Raw genomic sequence first — 19,449 nt, 5'->3', positions numbered from 1 at the left:
CCCGCGTTGGCCGCAGGCCCTGGCAGTATCCCATGTTTCCACAGCAGCGGACTAGCTACCACATCCCTAGAGCAACGGCATCTGACCTCCCTTAGCCTGGAGCCCAGAAACCAGTAGACGGGGATAAAAATTGGATGCTGGACCCACCATCAGATTGGCCATGTTGAAGTTGGCCGTAATGCCTCAACACGAGGGCTGGGGGCAAGAGACAAAGTCTGCAGAAGGGTTGAGCAAACTAATGCGGCAGTAAGAGCTGACTCAAACTTACACCTAAAAGTTAGACTGGATTTTTTGAGGGGTTTACTTACTCCAGTCTAATTGTACTAGGGATTTCCCTTACGTTCCCTGGGAACAGAGGGACCAAACTCTGCTGAGATAATAGGTGTGTGAAGCAGCTTATTGTTTGGGAGACCCTGCAGTCCCAGACTGCAAGGAAATGTCATGGTATTTGTTTGGATTGACCCTCCGAATTGTGCCTTCTGTCAAGCCTAAATCTGAGAGATGCCTTTAACAGTCTGTGGAAAAGGGTGGCGGAGAACATCCAGTCGAGGCATCCGGCCGCTGCCTGCCCTTGCCCTGCTGCACTGCGTGGGGGCACCTGCCCCTGCTGGCTGGTGATGCTGTGCTGAACCTGGGGGTCCAAACCTAGGCAGCGTGACCGCCCCATACGGAAATCCCCCAGGCCTCAGCACTGCTAGGTTTAGCCCAACACAAAAGATGCTGCACATTTCTTAACGAAGATGCTGAGAGTTAACCAGGACTGATGCATGTGCCTTGCACTGAAGCCCTCTCCGGCCTCGTGTAACCCTTCCTCTCTCTCCTGCTGTTGAGTTTAATCGTGATGGAGCCACCCCAAAGCTTTGAACACTAACAGGGGAGAAAGTGTGGGGGCTCACTCTCCTCTTTAAATATACCCGTGATGTCTTCCAGCTCTGGCCACGGCGGGCGGGAGGGGTCACTTACTAACCTGTCCCGGGAAATATTCTTGCATGTTTTTGGTGTTAAGCATGAAATTTAACTTAACATAACTGAGTGTCACATCTGTGGGCTTTCCTTATCAGCAACCAGAGTACAGCAAGGCAGGCCAAATTCCTAGGCTTAACGCTGTGCTTCTCTTGCCTCTTCCTGTCTGTGTATTTTTTTTWAAATACATAATTTCTGTCGCCTTTTGCATGACTCTCTTTGTGAGTTTTCTCTTTGCATGCCACACTGCTTTGGTTTGAATCTCACAAAGGTTGGTTTCTTTTATTTTACATTCTCATCATATCTTTCTCTGCCCTTCACTTGTCGGGCTTTTTCTTTTGTCCTTTTTTTTACAGGTAGACAAATTAGATCCTTCCTAGTCTTAAACTTTAGCATAACATCTCTTTAATGTGATGAGCAGCCAGTAAGTCCTGTTTAGCAGTCAYAGAAATGACATTGCCACGACGCCTGTCCTATCTCCCTGCGTTTTGGTGGGATGTGATGTCATTTACTTTCACCTCACTTTTCTGTTGTTGCTTTTGTTCGGTAGGACTGTGTTACCTGAACTGTGCACTTTTTGTTTCACGAGAAAACAAACAAAGACACTAAAACAAGAAGTTCCTTTCTTCTCAGCCTGTTCCCGTCCTCCTTCTCGTTCTCACTCCCTTCCAGTTTTTCTCTTGTCTTTCTGTCTCTGTTTTACTGCTGGTGTTTCTTTTTCATTGTTTTTTGGTTCTGTTTGGTTTTGATTTTTTCCTTGTAGCCTGTTACTGTAGAGCTGTTTTGATGTTACGGTCCGTGTTTTCTGCTACTGGAAAGCAGTTGTCACGCATTTAAAAAATAAAAGTTGGTTAAAACAAAAAAATTGTGCCAAGAACAAATCTTCCCAATTGGAGCATGTGGGTAGCAGCCAAAACAATGCAAGGAGCCTTTCCGTGGCCTGCCTGGCCAGAGGTGTGACACTCAGAAGGGAGAGCCAAGAGTGTTACTAATCTAGTATTTAATCAATTTTTTTAAGACCGAGGTGGCCGCCTCGCCATCAGGTGCCTGGCAGAGGCTCCACAAAGTCAATCAAGATCTCCAAAGCGAGCTGGAAGCCCAATGCCAGCGTCAAGAGCTAATCAATCAGCAGATTCAATCACTGAAACGTAGCTATGCCGAGGCTAAGGATGTGATCCGGCACCACGAAGCCGAGATTCAGAGCCTGCAGGCAAGGCTCAGTAATGCAGCGGCCGAGCTGTCCATCAAAGAGCAGACGCTGGCCAAGTTGAGGAGCGACCTGAAGAGTGAAAAAGAGAAAGCCAAAGAGCAGCTGGAAGAGTGGCAGTATGGCGAGGCCACTCTGAGCTCGCAGCTAAAAGCCAGCGAGCAAAAGCTGAAGACCGCAGAGGCCCTGCTCCTAGAGAAGACGCAGGAGCTACGGGACCTCGAAATGCAGCAAGCTTTGCAGAGGGACCATCAGAAAGAGGTACAGCGACTCCAAGATAGGATCGCAGACCTAAGCAGGCAGTTGAATGCTAGCGAACAAGCCCGGATCCTAATGGAAGAGAAGTTGCAAAAGAATTACGAGGCTTTGCTGGAAAGCTGTGAGAAGGAAAAGCAGGTTTTAATACGGAGTCTGAAGGAGGTGGAGGATAAGGCCAATGAGTATGAGAATCAGCTACAAAATAATGAGCAACAAATGGAGATTCTGCAGAAAGAGAAACTGAGTGCAAAATTTGAAGGCAGCGAGATTGTCCACCAGCTGGAGGAGCAACTGGTGATGAAGGAGGCCAGTATCCAGAAACTCGCAGAGCACATCAAGGAGCTTGAAAGGGAGAGAGATCAGATTAAATGTAGGTTTCATGAGCTCATGAATCAGGTCGCGGAGTCGGATAATGAAGTTGCAAAGCTGCAAGCAAAGTTGAAAATGGAAGAGACCAACTACCACAATCTGGAGCAATCCTTTGAGGAAGTATCGGATCAGTTCCAGAGCGTGCAGAAGGTGCTGAAAGAAAAAGAAGAAGAGCTGAGACATGTTAAGGAAATGCACTTGAGAATTGTGGAGAAGAAAGATCAAGACCTCAGTGAGGCTCTGGTTAAAATGGTTGCTTTAGATAGCAGTTTAGAGGAGACTAAAGTAAAGCTAAAGGCCAAAGAGGAGGCTTTAAAGAAATTAGCTAGTGTAGGCACAGCTCCGTGTGCTGAGGAGGCAGAAGACCTTGGCCCTAATGTCGAGGCTGATGAAAGTCATCCTTCTCAACTGGGGCAGCATCTGCAAACTCATGATGTCCTTCCACCTCTGAATTATGCACTGAAGGAAGAGGAAGATGAAGTTCTCGAGACCAGCCAGAGGCAAGCAGAAGAATTTGGCTCTCCATCCAAAGCTGCGGAGCTCCAGGACCAGGAGTTGGTTCAGAAAGCCTTAGCAAAGCCTGATATAGGAATCATGGGTGCCAAAAGGCAAAGAATCCGTTTCTCAAGCATCCAGTGCCAAAAATATATACATCCAGATGGATCAGAGAAAAACTGGACAAGTAGCACCTCTTCAGACACGAGCCAAGACAGATCGTTGTCTGAGGAAAGCATGTCCTCAGAGCCAGCTCTTGGTTACCCATCCTCAGGGACAAGTGACTCTGAGACCTATCTCTCAATCATCCATTCTCTGGAAACCAAACTTTATATTACAGAGGAAAAGCTCAAAGATGTAACAATGAAGCTTGAAAGCCAGCATGGTCATAATCAGGAAACGCTGATAGCCCTTCACCATCAGTGGGCCAGCACAGAGTCTCAGCTTCGGGAACAGCTTCAAACCAGCTTAACCCAAGTCAGTGCTCTGATCTCACAGCTGGAAAATGAGAGGCAGGAAAAGTTCAAGCTAATAGAAAATCACGTTAGCGAGCTGGGAAGTTTCCAAATGAAAAATGATCAAGCACTGACTTGCTTAGAGAAATGCAGGGAGCAGCTAAGATCTCTACCCAAATCAGACAAGGAAAAAGAGAGTGATTTGTTTCTTGTTACTCTGTCCAGCATGGAAACAACCTTATCAAATGCAATCCAGGCCTTGAGAGGGGCACCAATCTCATCTGAGTATCAGCAGAGTGAAAGCCTTATCGCACAAACCCCAGCCTCAGAAGGAAATTTTTTGAGTGAAGAGGAACATGCCTCCAAGGAGCAGCAAGTGGAAATGTTTGATGCAGGCCAGCTAAGATGGCTTTCTGAGAGAGTGGCATTTGAAGCTTCTCTAATCAACCAAATAGCAGAGTCTTTGAAAAATGCAAGCTCTGAGATATCTCAGATTCTCAGAGAGATCCAAGGAACAGCTGAGGTGGTTTTATTAGAGCCAGCAAATGTTTCTCATACAATGATTGATTTGGCCAACATCCTATCTAAGAAGCTGCTGCTGGAAGGGGAATTTTGGAGCCAGGTGGAGGAACTAAGAATGCACTTGAGCACCAGAGAAGGAGAAGCAGAGGGCAAAACGGAAACAGTAGGTTTGGGCTTTTCGCCGTGTTTTCTCAGCACAGTAGCAGATGCTACATTGATCAAGGCAGAACTTGGGTTTGTCGCACAGAAAATGAGAGAGTCTTTTCATCAGAGATTAAAAACAATTGAAGAAGACCTTCATAATACCAAAACAGCTCTCCAGCAACATAAATGCATGTTGGAGGAAATCATCAAAGCATACAGGACTCCTGATTTTGACAGAGTTATGCATCAGATTTCTGAAGCACTTGAAATTCAAAAAGATGCCTCAGAAAGAACCCAAATCTCCTGGGATGGGAGCCATCTACAAATGATGCCCTATCAGGAATTAGCCAAGATGGAGGAGACTTGCAGTTTGCCAGACCATAGTAGTGAAACTCTTGTTTCCATTCAAGAAGATCTTGCCCAACAACTAAAAGACAAATCAAATGTTCTTAAGGAAATATCTGTTGCCTTACTATCTCTGCCTCCTGAGGAAGCAATGAGAGATTGCCAGAAGCTGCTAAAGATATCTCAGAGTCTTTCATATCATTCATGCATGGGAGACCTTGAACGGTATTCATCTTTGTTAGTTCAAGATGCAATTGTTCAGGCTCAGGTTTGTTACGCAGCTTGCAGGGTCAGATTAGAGTATGAGAGAGAGCTGAAGTCTTACAAAGAATCCTTGCAGAGCATGGATGCACTCTGCCAAGAACGTGTAAAGACGGTTTCTCTCCTTCGGGACGAGTACGAAGATTTACTTAGAAAGCAGCAGGGTGAATATGGTGAGGTGATAGCCATGCTTGAACGGGAGAATGCTGATCTCAAAGCAAAGGTATCTCAGCTTGACAGTCAGCGAAGGCTGTTGGAGGAGGAAGAGCATAAACACAGCAAAAGCATCAGTGAATTACAAGGCAGATACGAGGAGGAGATTCGAAATGTGATAGAGCAGCTAAATAGGACAGAGGACGCTCTAAAGGCCGAGAGAACAGAGGGCCTAAACCAGCTTGACGCCATTGTCCGTGATAAGCAAAACATGGAGCGGTATCACCTTGAGCAGATGCAAATGTTGGAGGATAAGTTCCAGGCCAAGATAAAGGAATTGCAAGTCATCCACAGTGAGGAACTGCAGACGCTGCAGGAGCATTACAACCAGAACCTGCAGCGCCTGCAGGAGACCCTTGATGAGTATCAGAGGCAACACCCTGACGCTTTGCCCTCGGAGGGGTTGGGCGATGGGAGTGCGCGGGCGGCCGATGGGCCTGATGGCAGGGTGCAGGTCTCCGAGAGCGAGCTGGACTCCATGCACGGCCTGAGAGAGCGCATCCAGGAGCTGGAGGCCCAGATGAATGTCATGAGAGATGAGTTGGAGAACAAGCACCTGGAGGGAAATGCTTCAACTTTGAGGGAAAAATACCAGAAAGACTTTGAAAACTTAAAGGTTTTAGTACTTTTAATGCTTTCTGCTTTCTGCCATTGAGTATACTGGGAGGGTGCAGTCAGTCAGGCTTGCAGAACCTAGGGGCATCCCGCGTGAGAGCCAGCACATGTAAGCAAGCCCAAAAATGTTAAAAAAGGCCCTTGTAAGGCATGTTATTTTTTTAATGCTTTCTTTTTTCTGTGCTGGAGTATTCTAAATGCATTGCTGAGGGTCTCGTCTCCATGGGAGAGAGTTAATTATTGGAAGTGGTCTCTGTGGCAGATTCTGCTGGTTGTGTGGAGGGAGGGAGAGTTTCAAAATATCTTGATAATGTCATACACTCCTTAAGCATGAACATTGTAGTGTTTCTTCTCATACTTGAGACATACATTTTGTTTGTGACTTCCCTTTAAAAGCATTCCTGAACTCTGTCTTTCCCAGTCTGATCAAATCTCCGGTCTGTCTCTGCTGCCCTCAAAACTGTAAGATGAAATGGAAACTTGTGCTCTCAAAATGTATGTTCCTGGGGAAAGTAGCTATAAAAGGATGCCAAATTCTATAGCAAAACAAATATCCTAAGTGGCTGAGAGGGAAATCACATTGGTATTATGTTCCAGCAATTCTTTACATAACAAACAGTGCACAGTTATCAGAAGCCCAAACTAGGTGCAGAAAAACCCAATGGCAAAAAGAAATGCATTTGTTCAAATTGCTTCGCCAGTCAGGATTGGCTGTAAAACTAGCCTTAGATGCTACAGCTTCTAAAAATCTTTTGGGTTTGGTGTTTTGCTTTAAGTCTGAGACCATTTCCAAATAGGAGCTGGTTTTAGGGTGGTAGAGAGCTTCCAAGAGCACTCAAGGAGGCTTCCAGATTGAACAAGAGGGGAAGGAGGGGCACCCAAGAGATCAGCCGATTGAGACTGCAGGCAAAGACGAAGGCTATGTTGGCAATGCTTTCAAGGAGCAGTCGTTCTTCCAAGTCAGCAAAAACGTGTTCAAGTGGTGGGAGAACTTGCTTCCAGCAGCAAGATCCTGAGAGCACATTTGGACTGGGAATAAAGCGTGGCTCAGCTGTAGCCAAATAGTGTTTTTAGTCTGGGAAGAACAGTAGTGCTGCCACATCCCTTCTCCTTCTCTTGAGGCGTGAATCGGGTGTTCATAAGAAAGCTGCTGGGTAGATCAGGGTGAAGTTGTGGTGTTTACTTAATGCTCTGCTCCATCCTCTCATATCCCTTAGGAAGGAAAAGCCCTTCTTGAACTTCCCACTCACTGCCAGTCGTGTGCATGGATCATGCTCCCTTCCTGAGAGCCGTGCACAACAAGGTTGCTTGTACCAAGGAATGGTCTGGCTGGGGGAGAAGCAAAAGGGCCAGAACCAAAATAGAGGCAATTGCTCAAAAATAATAAGAAGTAATGGACCTGACGGCCCTCCTGTATTTTCAAATTTGCTCCCTGGTGAAAACTGCCAAAAATTGCAGTTTGCCTGGTGGGAGAGCTAGCAGCCTCTTCTGGGCAGAGCAGGACTGGAGGAGCACGCATTGGTCCTGGCCTGTCTGTGCACCACTGTATGCAGCAGAGGGACAGAAAGGAAAATACAAACTTCTCGTGGCTAGAAAACCAGCCAGGCACTTTGAAACCTCTCTTATTTACAGGTTAAAATGCTTGTTTCTTCTCTTCTGAACCTGATGGAGAATGTAATATCAATAATACTAGATACTGGTTTGTGCATGTTTGAATATCCTGATTTATAGCAATGCATTTACAATACATTAAATATTGGATCTACCATCCAGAACTATCAAGGAGCATTTAAGATTTTCCTCCAATATTAGATGTATAAACAAGAATCCTGCCAGGCTGCTTCATACCACTCTAGTCAGCCAAGTCCCAACAAGTTCTGGCACTGAATTACGAGTTTCAAAAAAATGAGGCTGAGAAAATGAAAAATGCCTCAGGAGCAAAACTTAAAGGGGAGGAAAAAAGCACCAAAGATGAGAATTAGGAACCAGAATGACACACGTTACATCTCATTAGCCAACGAACTGGTAACGCTGAAGAGTGTTAGTTAATATAGGTCGGCAGGTGTTAGGCAGTCACAAGTGCTTATGTCACTGCGGGAGTGAATTTGTCCCCCTTAAATTTTACTTGGACTCCCAGGGACTCCCTAGGTGACAGTCCTCACTTCCCTTTGAAAACACTAGCGTGAATCAAGAAGAAATCCACTGAAATCGGGAAAGTTGAGTAACGCCAGCCTCAAACGTTAAGAGGGAGAAAGGTCTGACCCCGTGGCTCGCTGCAGGTTTGCCCCCAGCCGTCCGGCCGCGCGGCAGAGATCGCTCGGGCGCCTGTGTGTGTCCCTGCCGGCATGGCGTGCACGACCATGCTGCGTCTCGAGTCCCGCTCGCACCCCTTCCTGCTCGTGCGTGGGCGCCTGGCCGGGCGAGCCTGTCTGCGGCTTTCCGAGCTGCAGCTCCCGCTTGTTTGCTTTCCTGCCTCGTCTCTGCAGCCTTGTTTCCGCGTGCGATGCCTGAAGAGCTTGGCGGGGCGGCCGGGCTGGCGTCTGGAGTGGAAACAGGCTTGTCCCAGCAGGAGTGCCAAGTATGTGGCTTCTCCTTGTAAAGTTGATGGCTCAATACGGGGAGTATCGTGCAGCCGGACGCCTCCTTCAGAAGTGAAGGAAAAGCCCGCGCGGGGCCGAATCTCCTCCTGGGTCCGACACCTGCCCTGGGGAAGCTCAGGGGGCCGCACGGGTGGCTGGAGACCTGGTGATGAGGATCGCAGGTTTCTGCTCCCACCCTGCAGTCGTGTATGGAAGCAGGGTTGCATTTGGTGGTTTGCGTCTGGACCCCCGCAGAGGCAGAAGCAGCAGCCTAGGATTCAAGATCTCGCCCTTTGGGGCTCTTAAATCCCATAGAGCAGCCCTATGTCCTGGCCTAAATTCACTGCTAGTAACAAAATTAGCAGATAATTTCCCGTACAGCTTTCGAGGTGACACTCAGTTGTGAATTAAGGCAGCGTTGCTGTCGCGAGCCGTCTGCGTGCCACCCCAGAGGTGGTTGCGTCTGGAAAGCGGGGGTCGCAGAAGAGAGCGGAGAGGGCACATTAGTCATTTTTAAAGAGCTGGTGATCCAGTGAAAGCCCGGTGTACTTGGCACGTGGCTCCCGGTGGGCTCTCCGCTGCAGTGATGCTCGGCCCCGCGCTCCTGGGCCAACCTCATCTCCCCGTCCCTTTTGCAGGCAACATGTGAAAGGGGCTTTGCAGCCATGGAGGAGACGCACCAGAAGAAGATAGAGGATCTGCAGCGGCAGCACCAGCGGGAGCTGGAGAAGCTGCGGGAGGAGAAAGACCGCCTGCTGGCAGAGGAAACCGCTGCCACCATTTCAGGTACGGGGACGCGCCAGAGGGTACCCCGCGGGGTTGGTCCGCGTCGACGGCAGCACGGGGGTGGTTTCCGCTCTGGTTTGGAGGAGCAGGGCTTGAGGTGGGATGAGGAGGATGGGATCATGGGACACGCGTTTTGGAGGGAGGGCATCTCCTGGCTCTCCTCCGGGCCGGGTGTAACACGGTCTGATCAGTTTTCTGTTCTGTCTAAGAAAGGCGTTAGTCATTCCTGTGGTTAATTTATTGCTGATTCCACAATGAATTCATTCTTCAGTGCCACTGGGAGTTTTAAAGTACTGGAGCCCAGGGTCTCTGCATTAGGAGGCCCATAATTCAGGAAACAACATGTGAATTGGACAATTGTTTGGACTTTATTAAAAAGCAGGATTTGCAGAAGCCCTTTGGCCGCTTTACGGCCAGTGGCGCATAATGAAGCGATTGTGAAACAGAGGGATGGCTCGCTGGGATGACTCGCTTTTCTGTTCCCTTAAAAACAAAAAAAATCCCCGTCTCCAAAAAAAATAAGTCCTTTGGGCCTAGCGGTGACTGTGTCACCTTCCTCCTGGAGTGCTAATCGTCTTGCACCCCGCGCAGCCATCGAGGCCATGAAGAACGCCCACCGGGAGGAGCTGGAGCGGGAGCTGGAGAAGTCCCAGCGCTCCCAGATCAGCAGCGTCAATGCCGATATCGAGGCCCTCCGGAGGCAATACCTGTAAGATGATCTCTCGCTGTCTGTCTCTGTTCCTTGCAGGGAGGTTAAGCTTGTGGGAGACCCCTTTCTCCTCTTTGGTTTCGGCAATAGGTTAGAATCAGATCCATCGTCAAAGGGGATCTCTTCCCTCTGTACTGGCCCAGCTGTGCCCATCCACATAAGTGTCGCTGGACCACTGAAATTCTGCTGCTTTGCTGTCACCAGAGGTAGCAGATGTGCCGAGACGCTGCTGCTTTCCAGGCAGCTGCAGCATGAGGATTGTTGAAGCAAATCTCTCCAGACCAGGCAAAAGCACCTTGCGCTCAGTGGCAAGGCTGTCCCCTTATGGGAGCTGAAAAAAAAAAGAGCCAAGCAGCTTTGCAAACCTTAGTGCATCTATAGAGCCCAGACACTGGAGTGCTGCGAGAGGGGAGGGTTAGCTGACTCTGGACTCAAGGTTTTTCCAAAGGGGAGGATGCGATTCCTTCGCCTTCCCGGGCGCTTTGTGGCTTGTGTCTCTGGGAAGAGCCCTGCGGGGTTGCTGAGGACGCTGCGGGGCGCTACGGAGGCGAGGCCGCCTGTGCGGCGAGGGTAGAGCACTAGCTGCTGGGTCTTTTGCCAGGGAGGAGCTGCAGTCGGTGCAGCGGGAGCTGGAGGTCCTTTCGGAGCAGTATTCCCAGAAGTGTTTGGAGAACGCCCACCTGGCGCAGGCGCTGGAGGCTGAGAGGCAGGCCCTCCGGCAGTGCCAGCGGGAGAACCAGGAGCTCAACGCCCACAACCAGGTGAGGCGCCCGTTCCTGTGGCCTCGTGGCGCTGTCTCGCGAGGAGGGCGGGTTTGCAAAGCCAACAGGATAAAAGGTCCCCTTGCAGCCCTGGGCACCCCAGAAAGCTGGAGAGAAGCTGCTGGATTGGGCCGGGGAGATGCTGTCGCAGCCTCTCACCCGAGCCGCTGGCACGTTGGCTCCGTTCCCACCACGGCTCTCTCCTCTTCCCAGGAGCTGAATAACCGCCTGGCTGCGGAGATCACGCGACTGCGGACGTTACTGACCGGGGAGGGCGGCGGAGAGGCTGCTGGATCGCCTCTCACGCAGGGCAAGGATGCCTACGAGTTAGAGGTAAGTGTTCTGCCCCCCGTAGCGCTGCCGGGCCGAAGGGGCTGTGTTTGAGTGTGCAAGGAGCCCGTGGGCCACCCCACAGCGTGTCTGTGGGGCAGGCGAGGTCTGCGCGGTCTGCACCGTGCGTCGAAGGGGTGCAACGGAGGCAGGAGCTCTTGACACTTCAGGCCAGAAAGCTGCAGTCCCCTTCTTCATCTCCTGCTTGTCCCGTGGGGTTCAATGCATACAAAGCAGTGGGGATGGACAGACGGCGAGGGTTGTGCAGGAAGCGCAGTGGTGATCTAAGCACAGGCAACATTCCTTGCTGTCGCTGCAGGACCCAGGAGTAACTTTCTTGCGTAAACTAGAAGACGTGTGAATGAGCCACTTTGCAAGTGTGCAGGGAGTCGACAGGGGAATGAACATGCAGCCCTGGCTCGGCCGTCACCAAGCCCAGCCGGTGGCCTTCTCAGGCCAGCTCTGCGTGTGCTCAGGTGGAAAGTGTTGCTGCTGTTGTTCCTACAGGTCCTACTGCGGGTCAAAGAATCGGAAATCCAGTACCTGAAGCAGGAGATCAGCTCTCTCAAAGACGAGTTGCAGACAGCACTGAGGGTAATGTCCGGGACAGGCCTGTTCCTATGAATGCTCCTAAGGGCTGTGCTCTCCTCCTGTGCGTGTGCTCTTAGGATTCAGCTCGCTTATCCCAAGATTTGAAATATTTAATTTTTCCCCTTAATTGAATTCAGTACCCATTTTGGTGTCGTTGATAAAGCATTCCACTACTGAATCAGTGCAGGATTTACCCCTTCTCCCTTCATGTGGGAAAACATCACCTTCGGTATATTTTCCTGGTTTCCTATCACATCAGATCAGATTTGAAATGGCAAAAATACTCAGTGTTACAGATCTGCCCAACCTCCCCACATCAGATCTGGTTTGCTCTGGACGGCCTGTTTGCCAAGGCCAGTTCTGGGAATTCTAGTTCTATTCAATGTCTTTACTAAAATTAAAACCCACAAACAAGTAATCTTGTAACAAATGGGCCAGCATGCATGGGCAGCATTGCATGCTAGCTGGAGAAATCAGAGCTTTCTGCATAACTTAAGTCCTGTGTTGCTGTTAGATGCGGCTTCAAGAGCATGTGTAAAATATGTGGATTGCCCCCAGCTGAACGTTCAGCAGGACAACTGGAATTTATCCCTGCCGTCAGCAGCCAGCTCCCATAACTGTAAAGTGCAGAGTAGGGAGGAAAAAAAAGTGCTAGGTGAGCAGGGCATTGCTCCAACGCGCTGCCCTTCTTCCGGCAGCTTTTGCCAAGCTTCTCTTCAGCACGTTCATAAACCCCTTGGCTCCAATTGTCTGTCTCACTCTGTTGGATTGTTCTTGTTCCTTTGCCAGGATAAGAAATATGCCAGTGACAAGTACAAAGACATCTACACAGAGCTGAGCATTGTGAAGGCCAAGGCAGACTGTGATATCAGCAGGTTGAAAGAGCAGCTGAAAGCAGCCACAGAAGCTCAGGGAGAGAAGTCCCCTGTGAACACCACTGTATCGGGATATGGTCAGTCCTCCTCCAGCTGCTCTAAGCAATCTCGTTTTTCTAGTCTAACAAACACGTGCATCCTGGAGTACGAGCTCTTGTGCACTAGTGGGTCCAAGTTTAGGGCTTTGTATGGTGCTTTTTTGCCATTTCACACCGCTTCCTGCCTCTGCTCCTTGCAGACCGTCTCGCCAGTGATGGCAAGGAGCAAACAGGCCTGAACTGCCCTCCCCATGGCAGTTCCTCCTTCCAGCTGGAGGATGGGAAGCTTGTGGTCTTTGGTAGCCTTCTGTCATTTTGCATCATGAAAGCCTCATGCTGTGTTTAGTATGAGGGAGCAGAGGCCCTGGAGAGTCTCCTCTGTCCATGGCCGTGCTGCTTGAGTCAGATTCATCGGGGGCATTTGCCCAGGCTGGGAAGGCAGATAAGTCCCCAGCCTTGTTCCTTACAGGAAGCCTATGGGCACCAGGCTAATGCTGTTTCTTTTGCTTCTCCCCAGATATTATGAAATCAAAAAGCAACCCTGATTTCTTGAAGAAAGACAGATCCAGTGTTAGCCGACAACTAAGGAATATCAGGTCAAAGGTGAGTTCAGATCTTTCCCCATATGCTGCAAATGCCCAACGTCACTCTCCAGTGGGGATTGCTGGGAAAACCATGGAGCAGATTGGAAGAATTTGGTAGGGAGAAGAAAACTGAGAATTTCTGGCTTACTAATGCTAGCCTGGATGGCACCTGAGAGAAAAACTAGCTCTCAAACAAGAAATGGCTTGCTGTGCAGCCAGCAAGGCCCCCGCCCCCATGATGCCTTGTAGGGCAGGCGCTACTGCATCTACTGAAATTTAGGTGTGAAGCTGCTCCCCACTTGAAAAAAGTATGTGGTTCACCCTGGTTCTTGGTCTTTCACAGGAGGATTCTCGCAGTATTTGCTCCCCATTTTTAGTTGAAATTTAGGTGGTATCAAAAGGTGGAAACGTACACATCATTCTAGGTTTTACATTGTTCAGCACTGCAAGCTTTTTGGTCTTTATATGGAACAAAAGTGCCTTGGTGCTGAGCATATTTAACACACACTTTTCCTGTGTGTTAACGTGGTGCAGATGGCCCTGTGTGGTTCTCCAGCCACTCTGTACTCACTGTTGGTCCCAAAGCCCAGTAACGCTGTGCCAAGCTTGTGTGTGCTTGGGCTGCTGACTGCCAGAATTTCATCGTGTTACGCACTCGTCGTTTCTGTGGGACCACAGGAAAAAGAAGGGTAAATAAAGCCGCTCAGAAGGCATCATTAAACATAGATCGGCCGGACAGGAGATCAGCATGGGCAAAACTTGCTTTGCATCTCACCACTGGATACTGGGTGTCTCATGCTGGCATTTGAAGTGGTTGGGATTCAGGCAGAGTGAGAAGCCTGGCAGGTGAAGGCTTCTCGCTCTGTGCCCATGCTGGGGAAACGATCGTCACCTGAGCTCTGCAAGCGTTAGTTCATCAGCCTGAGCTGTCCAGGCTGCACCAAGTAAATACAGAGAGTCTCTCTGCTTATTTAAGGGTGCAGCACCGGCCTGGCTTTGCAGACTTGCTGTGCCAGATCTGGTGTTTGGTTTCCCTTCACCACTTCAACTCAGTCCTCCTGGTCCCCCGTCCGTGTGTGTGGTGGGAAGGAGAAGAGAGCAAGCATGTGCTCTGCCGCGGGGCACGCTGCCTGCTCCGTCGCTGCCGTGGGAGGGGGGGGCCGGGGGGGGCTGCGCGAGCACCAATGCATTTAGGATTTATGAGCTTCTTGTTTTGTTTTGTTTCGTTTTTCTTTATTTTGCTCTTTCCTTCAACAGTCCGTTATTGAGCAGGTCTCATGGGATAACTGAAATGAACCCGAGTCCAGGTTCCCTGCCACGTAGGTAAACAAACCGGCACCCACCAAACGACGCAGCTGCCCGCTGGAGCGGCCCCCTTTTGCATGCACTGCTCACACCTCCATGGCAAATGAGAGCCCTTCTTCTCTTAATGACTGACTCGTTTATTTACTGTTAATGATTTTATTGGGGATCGGGGAGTGGGAGGGGAGAAGAGAGCGGACCCAAGATCCGTATAAAATGCAGTCTCTCTGGCTCTTCCCTGGGGAATATGGCTTTCTCGTCTTCCCGCTCCTCCCACCCTCACCAACACAGCTAACCGTCATGGAGAGGATTTGGACACGGTGGGGCACGTTTTCCTGTTTGCTGTGTTGGGAGTGCGGGACGCTGAGTGTGCATGCTTGAATGACTGTGCATGCCTCAGACTAAACTTTAGCAACATGCAGGCCTTGTAGGAGAAACAGCCTTCGTGCTGGTAGCCAGACGGAGCAGAGGATCGGTGATGCCTGTGAGCATTTCCTCCTCGAAGGAGAGCAGCAGGCACGTTAGATGAGGCCAGCAGCACCCCCACCACACACGTTGCCCATGAAGGCCCATAGCTTGTACAGCAGTGCCCAGGTCTCAGCTGCAGAGAGGACGTCCTGAATTTCCTTTGCCTGTAATTGCTGCTTCTTCAGGTTGATCCATCCTCCTTGCTGAGTAACCTCTTCCTTCTGCTCTCCAGGCTTTCCCCAGCTCCCCGGTGTTCACTCCACTGCTCCTCATCACTTGGCACCGCGCCTCTGTCTCACATGTTGGCTGGAGGCTTCAGAGCTCATCCAGCAGAAGGAGGGAGCTGATGAGAAAAGGGGCTAATTCTCATGACACAAATATCTCGAGTAACCAGACGCAATAGTAACTAACTTTTATTGGTCCATGGTAAAGACTGAAATGAGACCACCTGCAGAGGGAGGGGAAAGAAAAGAGAGGCGAGATCCCCAAAATGGTGATAGAGAGTTAGCTTGAGAGCTGTGGGAAGTCTGATGGAGGATCCCTTTATCACAGATTTTACCCTACATTAGCCTGCCTTCATCAGCTCCCCTTCATCAGCAACTCGAATGATCGAGACAGTCCCCAAGGGGTGATTTTGCTGGAATTTTTACCATTAGGCAGAACAGTCTAATGGTTTATGTCGTCTTGTTCCATATAATAGGAAATCTAATGTATAGACTGGAACGCATGGGTTGCTGCTAATTTAATAGGCCCAAAGTTAACTTCCTTTAGGAAATATATACCCAGATACTTGGATCCCCAGAGTTTCTCTGCTGTCAGCTGAAAAGAAAAAATACATCATTTGTAAATTAAAACCAATCCATTTTAGTGCTTTTATTTCCATGCTGCTTCCCAAAGCTGTTCTGGATTTCTAGACTTGTGGGAGGAGAAACATTTTAACCAGCTCAGGATTGTGGGAACCTGCACAACCTCGTGGCAAGTTTATGCACACCGAGTCTTGCCTTGACAACCACACATTAAAACCTGGCCTAAGAGTCTAAACGGCTTCTGTGATCATACAGTCCTCTGACACCACAGTCAGGGAAGTAAAAGCAAAAGGGGACATCATTGCTATCAATTAATAGAAGGGTCTTTGCATGCAGATCTGTGCCTCTTGAAGCAGCCGTACGTTGGTCTGCAAAGCAAATACTGTTCCGAGTTGCAGAGTGAATTAAGGAATCGGCTTGCATGCAGCAGAATTATCTGTGAGATAATTTGGCCCTTTTGACACTCTGGCAGCTGCCTGCCTCTGTCTCAGAGCAGAAGCATCCCAGCAATGAAAGCTTTTACAGTGCCTAAGGGGGAGACCTTGCCTGCCCTGCAGGCCCAGCTGCTGGGGAGGGAGATGTCTGCACCTCCTGCAGCAGCAGCAAGCAGGGAACATTCGCTGTCTGGTGCCCTGATCCCCTGTAGCTCTTACGCCACATGTTTCGGGCTGCAGGAAGGAGGAATGGCTGTCTTTGGTCTTGTGTGTCTCCTTGGGTTAGTTTCGGGTTAAAGCTGTCTTAGAGCAGGCAAACTATTGGCTTCTGTGTTTCTACCACTCACGTAGCTGTTTTCCCAGATCCTTAGGCATAGGTGACAGTAGTTTTCACAGGTGCAAATGCCGAGGACTAGCAGGATGGAATTTTCTGTTTCATAGCTGGCCGTTGTGCCTTGAAATCTGGATGCAGAGTCTGAATTGGATCAGACATCAGGTCCTACTAGAACCTGGAGCAAGCATTTAGTTGCGAGTCCTCTGACTAACCCTGTGCAACCAGCAGCTTTGGCTTGGGAAGGACCCCAGGCTGGGGTTTGAGAAAGGGTGGGATTGTCACTGGCAATAAAATGCAGTTTTCAGGGCTGTTTTGGGCAAAGCATGAACATCATTGACTGGAGTCAGGACCACCCAAAACATACACGCATTCAATCAACGATACAATCCTGCAGGCAGACAGGGAGGACCAGTGTGCAGGTCCTTCTTTGCAGTGCAGTGATTTATCTTAGCAGAACCAAGCTGGACTGCCTGGTACCCCTGAAATCCTACAGCTCCGCTGAAATTGCCCTAGCCATAATTACACTGCGGGCTCCAGGGATCATTTCCCAAGTCGAGCTAATCACGCTTTCAGTATTGTGTGCCTCTCATTCGTTTCCGATCCGTCACCCGGTTAATTTGCAATCTCACCCTCTCTCTAGGCGTGATTTCACCAGTAACAGCATTCCATAACTGTGTGTTTTCTCTAGCATGTCCCACTAATCTCTCCGTCGCGGAGGCCATTCTCCTGCTGCCCACGTTTCCTTTGCCTGAGCATCGCACCATTTCTGTGTGCCAGATCCCTGCTGCCGTAGCCCCGGCCGCTCCCGCCCCGCAGTGTCCGATGCTGTCTTTCTTTTGTCTCTCCCAGAGTCTGAAGGAAGGCCTGACTGTGCAAGAACGCCTGAAGCTTTTTGAATCCAGGGACTTGAAGAAAGACTAGTTCTCCCCGCTCCGCTTCAACACGCGCACCTCCCAGCTTGAGGCAGCACAGCACCAGCACCGTTTGTCTCTCGTTCCTTACGATTGTCCTTGCTGTTGTTCGTCTTGGCGCTCCTGACGAGACTGAGCTCCGTGCCGGCGGTCCCCCACCGCCGCCTCTCACCTCCGCAGCTCCTTTCCCTGCTTTGTGAGACGCTTCAGAGACTCTGAGAGGGAGAGGAAGGGATGGGGCTTTTTCCCTCTTCAGCGCTTGTAGGAGAATCCTTCCTTTACTGTAAACCATTACACTAAGTGTCAGTATTAAGGCTGAGTAGCCTATTAATAAGCTAGCTCTGTCGTACCAACCGTTTTGGTATAAAAGCAGGGCCTGGGTGGTATAGGCCGTACCTAGCTCTTACTGCTGTCAAGAGACCCAGTGCTCAGAGCACACCAGGAGCCTAATCTAACCGTTGATCTTTACTGCATTACTTGCACCTACAAGGGGGAAAAGCCTGTGGGAAAGTGTCAGGGAGCGCAAGTCAGTACCTGTGTGAGCAGCCGGGAGGTACAACACTGGTATCTCGCTGGAAAAGGATGGAAGAAATGACTCTCCTGCCCCGTGACTGTGCTGTATCCTGAATGTAGGTGTTACCGAAGCCTGGTGCGCTTTGGTGTCTTTCCAGGTGGTGATGGTTAGGGAGTTACGGTTGCTCATGTGCAACGTCAGGTCTGCCCCACTGGCCGTGTCGTTGTCTCCCTTCTCTCTGGTACCCGGGCCTGAGATACGTGTTCTGGGACTGAGTCATAAGGTCACTTTCTTGCCTCTGTTTGATCAAGCCCAGCAATCTTTCTGCTGTTACTCCCCTCCTCTCGTTGAGTCCCGTGTATCCTAGGGTCTGTGCGCATGTGAAACTCCCTTTTCCTAGTCAAAGAAGGAAAGTAGAGTAGAAAGTAGAACCAATACTGACTGAAAATGCACAGTGCTCAATGCATATAATGCTCCTTTTTTTATCAGCTTCTTGAACTCAACTCTTCTTGTCAGCAGGGCAGCTCCTATTTTAATTCTTTAATCTTTTCCTGAAATAAAAATCTGAAAACCTGTATGTGCTTCAGACCTTCTCAGTCATAACAGTTTTCGTATTTAAAACATACAATTTAGCAACGTGAGGCCAATAAACTGATACCAATTAAAAGTGAATTGAGAGAACTGGTAGCAATAGATACAGCACATGGCCAGCCTAATACAGGCTATCTTACTAGAGGATCTGCAGACTCTGCTTTGCAGCAGCAGGACTGCATGGGCACTGTGGCTTAATCCTGGGTTAACGAGAGCATTTCAATATGCTTTACACCTATAAAGAGCCCGGATCCTGCCTCACTGATCAAAGAGAATGCCTGCCTGCCGCTGAACGCAAATGCTGCTCACCCTGGCCAGGAGCAGCGTTGAAATACCGTTCCAATGCATTAGGTTTCCAACCTAATTTAGCCACCGAGCGACCCACAACACATCAGACTGTGCTTTTAAAAATATGCCCTAGCTTTTGTGTGGAGCTAAGCTTCCTCTTGTCTTTCAGGTGCTTAAAATGTGGTTTAAGCAGGCAGTGGCATTCAGGCAGATCTGTGCATTTTCATGGCTAATTTGGGATCCTTAAGTAGGCATGGTGCTTTGGGCAGCAGCTGAGAGTTACAGAAGTGCTGCAGACCGGTACTTGAGAAGTTCTCGCTACCAGCTCTGGAACTGGTAGCAGCCAAGGGCCTGGAGACAGGTGCTGTCTCCGTGCCTGGCTAAGCGACAAAGGGTGCTGAAGAGCTTTCCTTTATCCTCCATCCTCCGAGCCGTGCTGAGGCCAGCAGCTGCCTTATCCCTCCTCCTGTCCCGCATGGAGGAACGTAGCCTGTTGGGGTGCAGTCGGCAGACAGAAGCTGTTCATCCCCAGCTTCACACCTGCACGACGGGCTTCCAGGTTAGCAATCCCCAAAGTGGAAACTCTCAAATTAGAGCTAACCTGGGGCTGTGGAAATCACTGCTCTCACCACACTGATCTTTTATCTGATGGCCTTTTAAAGCATAGACTGTTACTGCTATATAATCTTGGTAATGCTTAG

General features: G+C 49.7%; 1 protein-coding gene across 11 annotated transcripts in view; it reads left to right on the top strand.

Moving 5' to 3' along the window:
* Positions 1-18,444, top strand: part of MPRIP (myosin phosphatase Rho interacting protein) — an 89,700-nt gene extending 71,256 nt beyond the window's left edge. For 5 of the 11 annotated variants that reach the window (XM_026082944.1, XM_026082943.1, XM_026082942.1 and 2 more), the window contains 9 exons: positions 1,982-5,848; positions 9,065-9,212; positions 9,804-9,921; positions 10,523-10,682; positions 10,896-11,015; positions 11,520-11,606; positions 12,393-12,555; positions 13,034-13,119; positions 17,294-18,444. In XM_026082944.1, coding sequence (XP_025938729.1) covers positions 1,982-5,848; positions 9,065-9,212; positions 9,804-9,921; positions 10,523-10,682; positions 10,896-11,015; positions 11,520-11,606; positions 12,393-12,555; positions 13,034-13,119; positions 17,294-17,365 — 4,821 coding nt within the window. In that variant the 3' untranslated portion in view covers positions 17,366-18,444. Of the gene's footprint in view, positions 1-1,981; positions 5,849-9,064; positions 9,213-9,803; positions 9,922-10,522; positions 10,683-10,895; positions 11,016-11,519; positions 11,607-12,392; positions 12,556-13,033; positions 13,120-14,357 lie in introns of all 11 variants that reach the window. The other 6 variants (XM_026082938.1, XM_026082940.1, XM_026082941.1 and 3 more) reach the window with 6 other exon arrangements.
* The last annotated feature ends 1,005 nt before the right edge of the window (positions 18,445-19,449 follow it).

The sequence above is a fragment of the Apteryx rowi genome, unplaced genomic scaffold (genome assembly GCF_003343035.1).
Source record: "Apteryx rowi isolate R43461 unplaced genomic scaffold, aptRow1 scaffold_6, whole genome shotgun sequence".
Classification (NCBI taxonomy): Eukaryota; Metazoa; Chordata; class Aves; order Apterygiformes; family Apterygidae; genus Apteryx; species Apteryx rowi.
Note: the sequence above shows the minus strand (reverse complement) of the source record. Positions and strands in the feature narration are given on the sequence as shown.